The sequence below is a fragment of the Lineus longissimus genome, chromosome 12 (genome assembly GCF_910592395.1).
Source record: "Lineus longissimus chromosome 12, tnLinLong1.2, whole genome shotgun sequence".
In the NCBI taxonomy this organism is placed as follows: Eukaryota; Metazoa; Nemertea; class Pilidiophora; order Heteronemertea; family Lineidae; genus Lineus; species Lineus longissimus.
In genome coordinates, this window is record NC_088319.1 from 12,899,257 (window position 1) to 12,911,643 (window position 12,387).

The window sequence follows — 12,387 nt, forward strand, 5'->3', positions numbered from 1 at the left end:
ATGTGATTGGTCCGTTGAAAGAATGGCACTGATTGGCCCAGATAATAAACAACTCTCTCGTTCAGTTCGATACTATAGAGACTCCATTAAACAATCAAGAAACACCAGAACTCATCCAAAACCAAAAATATTGTAAACGTTTTGCTGGGAGAACATTGTCACCTTTGGTCTGCATGGCTTCCGAACAATTTCTTGTCCTATTTTTGGTGTTTGAAAGAGTTCTGGTGTTCCTAAGATTGACAAAACGGAGTCACAATATAGCTTCATTTACGAACAGCCTATCGGTCTTCCGCCATGCAAAAGCAAAATATCACTAGAGAATCCATTAATGAATATTTAAGTTCCTTTTTCGCACTAAATTAGTGATTCTCATTATAGTAGTGGCTCTCAGTATAGGCTGTGTACGCACATTTAAGTGTCGTGTTTTTTTCAGCCTTGCGTGCGTACACCTGTGACACCGTAGACCTATTGCTGAACCCAGGGGACAGTACACCTAATTACGTGTTACGTGCTATGTTCTTCAACGCCATTACTCCTGAGACTCGAACTTGTTAGAATCGCATGCAATAGCTACTACATTAGACAAAAGCGGGATACAGGTTAGGATGGAAATGCTCCATTTCACGAAAAAATGGCACTGTGCGCAAAACAAGCCTAAATGGCACTTTTTCGTGAAATGGAGTATTCATGTACCAGCAGCCTTATTATTCTGCATCGCATCCAAGGAAACGACAGAGCTGACCGACTTGACAAAGATGGAAGCCAACAGCATCAGGAGGAATCCAGCTCCTCTTTTACAGGGAAGCAAAACCACCTGAAACAAGCTCAAGGAAGTACCTGGCAAGAGAAGAGGGAATTAACCTTACAAGCAACATCCTCTTTGACATGGGCATAGACTTACCTGTACTTCCTTAAGACTTACTTACTTACTTACTTACTTACTCATTATATGGTCTCCGCCAGTGTGCGTTATTTCAAACAGATATTACGGGCACTGGCTTGTTGTCGATGGGGACGACTGGTGAAGTAATGGCTGAAGTCGCCATGAATAAGTAATCACATCTCCTTTCTTCTGAGGAGAGCTAATTGAAAACACAGCCAGTATCGCAAGATTGGTATCCCTATGGCGTACAGCTGAAGTTGCTTAAGAATGCAAAAGGAATTAAGATGTAATTTCACTTTGTTGAAGGGGCAACTTTGGCGTGAGATATGTTTGTTTTTCAATGAACGAGAACTGGATCTAACCAATGACCTGCCTGAAAAGAGGACACGATGAATTATTTTGTTTTTTACCTCTCCAAGCGCCATATGAACTTTGCAGTTACGCACTTTCGGTATTCTCCCGAAGGCTCTTCTTGAGCTAGCTTTACCGAGCTGCTGCGTCTGGTGATTAACTCTCGATATTTTTGCTTGTAGTTAGGCTACCTGACATTGATTTCCTTTCTGGCGATTGTATGAAATTCATGAAAACGTATCCTGTTATTGCTTAATCAGAATTGGTGATGCGTATACATGTAACGCCAGGAATACCCATCATCATGGTCATTTTCATCATTGCTTCCGAAGAAGCCGACACCACTGGTCTCGGCATGAACGTCATGCTAGAAAGGCCTACCTATTCGCTCAAACATTACCGAAATAGCTTTTTTTTTCGGAAAGGGTGTTTTGTGAAAAAGAGTGGCTTTGCCTAAAGTTACAGAAAAGATCACTATGGAATGTATGTCAGTTGAAAAGAAGTGATGGCATTCTCAGCCGCATCGGTCCTCGGACACGCGATAACGGCTTATTTAGTGAGAAATATATTTTTTCCTCGGAAGCTATCATGATTAACTCGGCCATCTCTCGGCGTCTTGTTTGGAGGACGCTCTTACTTTGTGATATATGGCTCAATATGTACTCGACTGGGAAACGAAGAGATGAGGTGCTGGACAACTGTATAGTCTGTACGGCCAGGCAATATTGTGAGGGGCATTTCGTCGAGGCCCAGGCAAAAGTTTCAGGGTCCTCCCATTTACTTATAAACACCGCGGACGAATTGTTTCCAGGTTTGTTATTCATTGGGGGTTACAAGAGGAACGTTTTTTTCAAAAGTCGGCGCCGTTAGTTTACGAACATGGCTGTTACGGCAGCCATCTTTGGTTTCATATCCGGATAGCACTTTGCAAAAACCTTGCTTGCGGATGAATCACATTTTTATGCTATGAAAGATCGCCTGGTCACATCATCTCACAGCGATACATATGTAGCTTACATGAATCAGTTCTTTATTAAAGAACTCGATCATGGCAATGGAACATGAGGCGAATTCCCAAACCGTGCTGTAATACCTACATAAATCCAAAGTTCTCTCCCGACGCTCCTTTTGTCAACTTAACCCAGACTTTTAAACCATCTCATTTCCTAAACGGGGCGGACACGTATAATACATGTATGTCCGTGAGGATGTCAAGCCGATTCCGAAGATAATCCCTATTTATGTTTTCCAATAAAGCTAGGGAGTGGCTGCTGTAGCAAAATTATGTGAAGCCAAACAAGACGAAATGGTTCAGTCTTTTTCCAGATCCCCAGGCCACCACCGCCAGAGACTGAATTTGGGTTACTTTGTCTTCACCGTGTTAGATTACCCTAGATGTCCCCCAAGGTACTTCTTGAGCACAAAGGGTTGAAAATAGGGACAACTCTCCTTGGATCATTAAAAGGTGAAGCCTTTTTTAGAATACGAATTGACCCAATGACCTTCTCCTTCTGCGAATAGTCTCTTCTTGTTTTCAAATATCTTTGCTTTGATCCCGGAGGACTCGAGGCCTCATTAGATGGTTCGCTGGATGCAGTTGGATTAAGAGCATACATTTATCATTGTTACCTATGCTATCTATAATTGGCGCGCGGATTATACCCCGATCATACATTCAACGAACGTACATTACAGATTTTACATTTTACGTTGAACGTAAATTATAATTTACATGTGCTTGTAACGTTTTGTTTTCTAATATTTTACCTTCATAGTAATATACCATCTTGCTTTACTGTATTAACCTGAAAATCATATACGCACATGTTTACAACGTTACCAACACTAACTGCAATGCAGTCCACAGGGCGAATCGATTTTATGTAACCAATTCGTATGAAAGTCGCTGTCTGCACCACAAGTAGACAAGCGGTCGATTCGATCTTAGTCAGCAGAGTAAGCTATCAAAAGTTTCAAGTGGTCAAGTCGGACTGGTTGGCAACTACGCAGAATAGTACAACATACCAGTGGATAAAAAAACACTTAGAGCAATATTGTTTGGCATGGAGGTTGATGAGTATCGCGTGTGCACACGATCAGTTAAGAAACGTCATTATTGTTGTCTATAACAACATCTCTTTCGACCCAACAAAAGGCCTGCCGCCATCTTCGAAATGTTAAACAAGTTTTTCCCAGAGAGCTTTCGTGCAATGTCTGCCTCCAATAAACCCTCTCCTGTCACTGCTTGTTTATCAATGAACACTAATTTCAGACGTATACCACAGGTTTAGGTTTTTCTCACGTCTTCTGTTCTTTGCCCTTTCCCTTTTAGCTTAGTCTTCAGAAACCCTTTTTTGTTGGCCGCCTCTTAACTTAACCTTGACCTTTCTCGTTGCAGGCGGGAGGAGCAATTGGGATATCACCGACGGCCTCAGCAAATTACACTTCTCCTATTCATCCGATGCCTTGTTTTATCCCTTCGTAGCCCCCAATCCTTATGACCGGAAAAAATACGTTATCCAGGTAAGTCAGCCCAAGATCGTCAAACACAGATGAGACGATCGGTATCGCTTAAATAATTCACTTCGCACGGTGCGTGTTATGAAAGCCACTGATGGCAACAAGGCCAAGGTTTCGTGCAATATCAATGATGGCAACATGGCCAAGGTTACATGCAACACCTAGATGGTACCACGGCCAAGAATTCGTGCAATATACCACTGATGGCAATACGACCAAGGTTTCTTGCAATACCACTGATGGCAACCCGGCCAAGGTTACATTCAATATCACTGATGGCAATATAACCAAGGTTACGATTGCTATGGCAAAGGTACGGTAAAGGTCAAGCGACTGACGTGAAACAACATTTGGAACAACATTCTTGAACTTGAGTGCGCGCTAATTTCCCGCAACATAAAGCGAAACGTTGAATCATAACTTTCAGAACACATGTGACATCTTTGCCGCGTTTTGACGACATCCATCATCCGGAAAAGCAGCTTGCAGCTCGTAAAAATCACATTGTCCACTTTTTGAATAGATGAGGAGCGATAACTGCATCTTAATGAGTGCCTATCACGTTAGCGTTAATAGTTTTGCCATGACATATGGTAGAGTCAGGCATTGGTGAAACTGTAGACCCCCGTATTGGTACTAAACTTAGAATTCAGTGTACAGAAACCGCATGGGCCGACTTAAAGTATAATATAAACCTTTAGCAAATTCGCTATTTTCTGCTTGTCATATGCGTGCCGTCAGCCAGGTTTCTGAAACCCCAATACAAATGCCCATTATGATGAATGTACAGTAATGAAATTAAAGTGAGTGATGGGCATTTCACTCTGCAGGCGCCTGTCACTATGAATTAAAATTGATATATTTACACATTAATGAGCAGTGTGATTAATTACAGCCTGTATATACATATTGCATATTTTGGAATAAATTGTATTTGTTTGCTTGCACAGTCGTGGGCATAAAAACTTAATGTCCTCTTCCTCTCAATGTGATACCTCAAATAAATCATTAGGCCTCATATTATAGTTATGTTAATAATAACATTGAGTTCTCATATAGCGTTTTTCTTGACGAATTACAGCTTTTACATTACATTTCGTGATCGAAGAAATCTCTAAAATGCCATCTATACAGCAACGCTGTAAACTTGCATGAGAGGTGGCCCACCAATATCGCAAGGACCCTCTCCTTTTAAATGTTTTTCCACCACAAGTATACGTCGTATTTTGTAGCGTAAGCTGTTCTGGTGTTGATGCTTAAACATGTTAAGGAAGGCCCCATTCCGGGCGAAAAATTCGAAATAGTGTATGATTTTACCTATGTACTTATCAACTGTTAGCCGTACAGATTATTCCACAAGAGTTGTCTATTTTCAGATAGCAAAGTCTGGTCTTGGTATCCCTAACGCAGCCGATTATTCAGACCCCAACAAGTCTATAGTGCAAGCATACAAGGAGTACATGATGACGGTGGCCCGAGAGCTAGGCCAGGGTGACCCGAATAGGGTCACGTTTGCTCAACAAGTGTTCGAAGTGGAGAAGGACCTGTCGGAGGTAAGAAAGATGTATCATGTAACAAGTATTTTGATTGGTCAGCACAAGAGCATTTCGAATTGATCGATGAAATATATATCTAACGAATCCTTCCCGAAAGCGTCCACACTTAGATTAGTCTGAGAAGAACTACCGACCAGAATCAAACAATGAACGATGTCGTGAGAAGCCAAAAAAGCAAACGCAAGATAAAACGAGCCTATACATATACTGATTCATTAATTGCAGAATGGCCAACGAAAATCTATTATCAATGATATTTTCACACATTGGTAATGATTTTTTTAATTCAGATCATTACGTTGACGGACACGAATCAGGGTGGTTATGAAAATACGACAATAGAGGAACTTCAAACAATCGCAGGACAAGTAAGCACGAACGCCCTTCAATAGCTTAATAATAATTAATATAACCTTTGTACTGCGAAATATAACGTTCTAGATTCGGTTTTTGAGAGGATGAATCCAGCTCACAATTAACTGGTTTTCTTCATTTTTGAAAACAGGAAATGTTAAAAATGTACAGCCGGAAGGGCGACAACATTTTCTTTTTATTTCTTAGATTGGAGCAGTGATATCAGATCAATCCCCAGATAATCCCAATGATACGTTTTTAGTTATTTCTTTTTGCTTCTACCTGCTTTAAATCAAAACGAAAGTGATTCATCTCTTTCAATCAAGCTTTTTCTTCATTAACAGATAGAATGGATAAAGTATTTCACAGCAGCTGGGTTTGCTGTGAACAAGAATACTAAGGTTTTGGTGGCATCCAAAGAATATCTCAAGCGAGTTTTCAGTATGGTATCACGTGTTGAAAAAAGGTAAATTTGCTGTTTATCCGTGGTTGTTTTTAAATGGTAAAAGAAAGATGTTGTCTTGTGATATCATGCCCTTTTCCGCGGTGGTACATAGAGTCAAGCGTTTATTTGATGTTTGAGACCTATCATGCGCAGTTTGGAGAAATTTGTCCAATCCAGAGACAATACAACTAAGGCAAAGTTGTTAGACTAATGACATTTATGGTACACCAGTTTCATTCGAGGTTGCAATGACTGACACCATGATTTATAATGTTCTTCATCTGCAGTAAACTTAACAACTATTTCGTCTGGAAGCTGGCCATGAGCCTCGCTATGGACTTACCGAAGGAGTTCCGTGATGCAGCGTCAACTTATGTCATGGCCATGTCAGGTTAGTATAGCTTCAAAAACGCAGCCGCCAAAACGAATACCAGTTTCGAATCCATTGAATTCTAGTAAATGCTATCAGCTTTCATTTAGGCTCCCTTCTTTTAGCACAATCAACTCAAAATAAACCTGTTGATAGTACCGGAACTCCAAATGATACATATAACCGACCAAGAGTTGATACATGAGATTCTACAATGTATAGGTCAACCTAAAGAGCGACATCCAGCTGTCCACACGCGTCCACCAGCCTATGTCAGTAGCGGCCATCATGGATTCGACTTGGAGTAGATGATAGGCTTTCCCAATAACTTGATGCATGTGATTTTATACAACAATCCACTTATCTTAGAACCATTGACATTGGAATTTCAAGTATCAATAGCATACTTACTTTGTTTTTGGCTGCCAAATTATATTTTTAATGAATTTAGAGCTTATTGCCCGGTAGTGGGCTTTCACTATTGGCATGTTTGATTGCTTTATTGATTGGCCATATCCAGTGAGAATTTTGCCAGAGTAAAAAAGTGTTGGTGCGGTTCTGTGGGGTGATGTCCAAGGCTCATAGCCTTTCTATATCCTTGAGACAGCTTGCTCATCAAAACCTCGTTCCTTTGTCTAATCAATACTACAGTACCGTATTAGTATGCACAGCAATGCTTATTTCCTTTGGGGCGAGTTTGGCGCGTCCGCTATCTCATAATTATCCAGAATTGTATCACGGTGATTGATGGGTGAGGGGTGACGTCCGAAGACACTGATATGGGAGTACGCCAATCTAGGACGAAATGTTCTTGGTAATCCCTGGAGGTTGTCGCAGGTGTTATTAGAATATTGCGAATGCATTAACTTGAGATTGGCTGATGACAAGAAAGAAAAGCTTCGATTTCATGGCCATGATTGTGTCGAACACCTATTGCGGATATTGTCATATATGTGGTTTTGGGACTGATGATGTTTCTTCAATTTGGCCAGAAAACAAACAAGTGAAAAAATATTTGGACTCAGAAATTTTTTCATCTTTCAGAGTTGAATTTTTTCATAAGTTCAAAATTCGGAAAATTTTTCAAAGCCAAAACTTTTTTGGGGTTGATGATTTTGAGCAGAAAAAAAACGGATGGAAAAAATATTTGGACTTGAAAATGTTTTCATCTGTAGCATGACAGGTCATCAGGTCGCTGTCCAAACAAAATTCCATGCTTGGCCGGATCGCTTACTTAGTTTACTTACAATTATTTTTCTTGCTCACCAGGTACCACAACGCCAAAACCCCGATGGGAATACTGCTTCAACTCCGTAGACAGCTACATGGGCCTGGCGCTCGGGGCAGTCTACATCAAACACCATTTCCGGAATAAAACGAAGGAACAGGTCACGTGGATGGTCGACGAATTCCAGGCGACGATGAAAGAAACCATCGAGAATTCTGATTGGTTAGAGGAAAGTGCTAAGGAAAAATCATCTTCTAAGGTAAAAAATCTATGGTGAAATTACAATTTTTTGAGTCTTCTCAATTAAATTCATATTTATTTATTTATTTATTAAAACCTCCAAAAAAGGAGACCTTGGGCAATAACATTTATGATCAATATCGTAAAATTATTAAGATACGTATCACGATTACAATGTATTGGCACTATCATTACGTTCCAAAATTTTCAGCATCTTAGCGTCGCTAAGTAATTTTTGGAGTCTTTATCAATTTTTGGTGCTATCGATACTTCATGAAGCAAACCAATGAAGTTATAGCGACACCATTTCTACTTTCAGATTGATTCATTGGTGAAAAAGATAGGATATCCAAAAATATTGGAAAGCGAAGCAAAATTAGATGATTATTACAAATATGTGAGTGGAAAATGTTGGGGTTAGACAGGGAGCTTATCTTAGGTGTCATTGAGAGTTTTGTGGTCCCTTCACGCAAAGTTCGTCAGGGACTGTTGATAAAAGTGCTTTATTTTTAAATGCGTTCTTGTGCAAATATAAAGTAAAAATAACAAAAGTGTTCTACGCCCTTAAAAACGGTTAAATCGACAATAGTAGCACGACTGCTTTATGGTATCCTGTTCTGGTATTTTAGGAATCGCTTCGTCAGGTCAAGAGTATCGTTAGGAAATTAGAGGTTAATACATGTATTCGCTTCTCTATTTTGCTGAAGCAATGACTGGTCAAAACAACAAATAATATGGCCTTCTTCAATTTTGCAGATTAATATATGGTTTGGTGATGCCTACTCGAAGATTCTCACCAACATTATGCAAGGTCAAACGAACAAGATGATACAACTCCTTCATGAGCCAGTCGACCCCGACGAGTAAGTCTACATTAAAACATATCATTTTCTTCAACCCAACATGAACGAAGTCTACAATAAATCACCATACCAATTTCTTTAGGGTCGGTTGGCCAAACATGAACGAAGTCTACAATAAATCACATATAAGTTCCTGCAGAAATAGCTCTCTCATCTTTCGTTTTCAGGTGGGCAATCGGGTTGCACAGCACCAACGCCTACTACTCCGCCATCGCAAACGAAATAGGTAAGACAGGGGACGGACATTTTTGTTTCCGATGCCACGGCAAGATGACGGCGCACTGACCTTGAAATTTTGTAGTCGGACTTTCAGATTTCGAAAATCTTTATTTAGGTGCGCTAAAATGTAGGTTTCCTATAAAATTGCATGTAAATGCACGGCCGGGACTTGCATTTAAATTCTGTGCGCGGAAATCATGTGGTTTGGTCGGTGGGACACATGGTCTCGTTTGGTCTGTTATGGTCGGTAATTAGGGTGGATCAGAATATCGTGTATTGTACTTGGATCGGAATGGTTTTGACTCTCACTTTGCAAACCGTCAACTCCTACACATGACGAGAAGCAACTAGTCTTTAAACATGATAAACTCGAGGTATGGCTATGGGCTATACTTGACTACTTTTTCATTTAAAACTGGGACCGAGTACTAGTAAAGATAATGTCGCAGAGATTTATGATCATCGTTGATATTTCAGTTCTTCCAGCTGGGCTCCTAACCCTTCCTTTCTTCGATGAAAACAATCTACAGTAAGTCACAATCTCATTCATGGAAACTGTCTTTTTTCATCTTATTCTCCGAATGCAATCGGGAAACCTCGGAATTTCCCGAAGTATTCCGGATATTTACAAACTCTCTTGTCTTGCACGAGACGTATACGTTTGCTTTGCGATGATAACTCTGCACTGGAAAATTACATGTTTCAACACCCTTGCTTTTCTCAATTTCTACTACTTCTAACGTGTTGGTTCACGAAACGCTCAATAAAGGAAGGAGAGTATCGGTTTATTGTAGAAAAAAACGTGCTGTACCAAAATTTGGCTGACGGCTCACACAGTGACACGATATGATTTGTGCTCATGCCTTCAACTCACAGCATCAACTAGCTGGACAATAGCATCAGGTGATGATTTACAGACTTCGAAATAAACAGGGCACTTCCGCTAAAAGAAACATCTTTACCGACAGAATCACGAGAACAGCTTGACGTGAACAATGTAAATCTGGGGACCAGACTCGATCACACCTGCTTCAGACCTGCTCCTCATTCAGAACGGAGAGGATACTGGCCACACGACACAACCCTGACCAAGACTCTTGGTCTGGGGCGGAACTCTCTAGGACAGCCGACTTCGTTAGCGTAAATGACTGTAAATGAACTGACTGTCTAAACGTACCGCATCTCAAAAGCCAACAAACATTTTCTGGCTGGGTTGTCAGCTGGAGAAGACTAGCTAGACCAGCCAAATAGGTCATCGTTACGTTGCGGATGCACGTGGGCGGTTCTAGCGGGGTTTAAGCTACGCAAAAGGGAAAAAGCAAGCTATAGTATACACAAAGAGGTAAAATGGCAGCTACTACCGACGTTCTCATGTCCACGTGGGAGTATCGGGAACCAACATGCTCTTTCTAAATTATTTTTTGTCTTCACTTTTTGTCATTTTGCATTCGTCAGTTTCTATCACTGAACGGGAAATCAAAGATGGCGACGCTTCCGTCTTGCGTAGCAGACGACCAGGAGAATACCAGATCGAGGCTGATACAAGTTTTGAAGGAAAGGCTTCTCTTCATTCTTGCATGGAAGTAGAACGTTAGTCACGTTTGATGTACCCCGCATACACCGTTACCGCAGTAATTGACGTCATACTCAAGGCCGAAACGGCACATTTGCCATAATTCAGCTAAGTCGTGGTGACCAATCACGCTAGAATTGTCGAAGCATTACCAAGAGAAATGCAGTTTCACCTTAAAGAGACAACTTGGGCGTGGGATTGACCTGGCCAGGAGGAATATCCCTGCCTGCCACAATGTGCCGCCTCTAGTATCACACTAATCTTGACCTCTGATAACGATTTTTCCGAGAGATGAGCGCGATTTCCTCTCAGGTCCAAACGACTGAGTTAAGTTGACTCCAAAAACGTGAAGATTTCCTCCTGATTTCCCTAACTTCGCTCTGTCGATGGAACCTTTGCAGCGAACCATTAAAAAGCCACTCTCTTGACGGATGAGTCTGATGTCATTTCTGCAGTTACAACTCGAGCTTCGTTCTGTTGCCTGAAAGCACTCTAGCTTAGTTAACCTCATTGCGCTCTTGTAACAAGAATTTATAAAGACTAAGAATTTGGAACTGCCAAAAGGCTTTGCTACGGCGTGTTATTGGGTTCTCGCTTGTCTTTGAGGCTAACTAAAATACCATTTTCTTATCAATTGATCAAGCACCACTAAATTAGTCAAACCATTTCAGAACAAAAAAAACAAAATCAAGCAACACCCAGCCGATAAGAGCGATGGCCAGGAAGAGATTGACCTGAGGGCGAAAATAGCCCCCTATTAACCGAAATTGGTATTTTATAGTGCCCGATATGATGATGTACATGTCGCATTACCTCCACAATCTTAGTCTTTATCAATTCCTGATTGTACTAATTGTCTTAATCTTGGCTTGAAGTGTTTGCAGTGTAGACATGTATTCCAATCTTGTGAGCTTGTCCCTTGTTAGCCAATACGTAGAGTACAAAATTGTGTTTTAATTAAAATAGTGTCACCAATGAAAGGGCCAGTCAAAATCAATCATGAGACACTGCTTCCTAGCTGCTGTCTTGAATGCTCGGCGCAGTTTGCACCCAATGTTTATTATCAGCTGCATGGCGGCTATCTACTTACCGGATGAGAACGAGCTACCGGCGCGCCTAAACCTCAGTCCTTCAGTTTACGAAGCGGACGCCTAGACCTCAAGGCCATCGGTATTGGTTTGATACATCAACCTCTCGATCACTCCTTACACGAATTGCTTTGAGATAGAAAAAAAGTCGGGGTCTCTAACGTCGAGTCGTTGCCATTTTTCTTGCAGAGGTGTGGTATGATCTGAGTAATTGTTGTCCTTGATGTGTTTACAGGTTCATCAACTATGCGGGAACTGGTTTTGTTATTGGACATGAACTCATGCACGCTTTTGACAACAAAGGTAGGCTAATCCCCTTCACGAAGTCGATTTATTCCACCGAGGCTAGATTTTTCTTGCCTTGCCTTCCCTATCTACTTGCCTTGTGAATTGCTTGGACCAACAGGAAAATAACCTTTACGTTTTTTTGCCCTTACCTCGCAGTTAAAAGAGTTCAGGCCTTGCCCAATACACGGTCTAGTGTCTTTAATCAAAGCCCGCTCGCATCGATGGCCTAAATTCCCTTTGCGCTACTATCTAATTATAAAACGGTTATCAGGGCAAATCTTGATATCATCGATCCCCACGAAACAGCTCTCAAAGGGGTTGATAGCCCAAAACCAGCAATGGTAAATGAACGTAATGGCGGCGCTGGATGGTGCCGTGGCCCTTTCCCGTCGAACTTCACTATAGATCC

At 41.1% G+C, this 12,387-nt stretch overlaps 1 protein-coding gene across 3 annotated transcripts in view; it reads left to right on the top strand.

Annotated features, from left to right (window-relative positions):
- Positions 1-12,387, top strand: part of LOC135496598 (endothelin-converting enzyme 1-like) — a 34,510-nt gene that overhangs the window by 19,348 nt on the left and 2,775 nt on the right. For all 3 annotated transcript variants that reach the window (XM_064786000.1, XM_064786001.1, XM_064785999.1), the window contains 11 exons: positions 3,633-3,757; positions 5,131-5,307; positions 5,601-5,678; positions 6,009-6,130; positions 6,397-6,500; positions 7,749-7,966; positions 8,267-8,344; positions 8,704-8,810; positions 8,978-9,036; positions 9,507-9,558; positions 11,926-11,993. In XM_064786000.1, the coding sequence (XP_064642070.1) occupies positions 3,633-3,757; positions 5,131-5,307; positions 5,601-5,678; positions 6,009-6,130; positions 6,397-6,500; positions 7,749-7,966; positions 8,267-8,344; positions 8,704-8,810; positions 8,978-9,036; positions 9,507-9,558; positions 11,926-11,993 (1,188 nt within the window). The remainder of the gene's footprint in view (positions 1-3,632; positions 3,758-5,130; positions 5,308-5,600; positions 5,679-6,008; positions 6,131-6,396; positions 6,501-7,748; positions 7,967-8,266; positions 8,345-8,703; positions 8,811-8,977; positions 9,037-9,506; positions 9,559-11,925; positions 11,994-12,387) is intronic.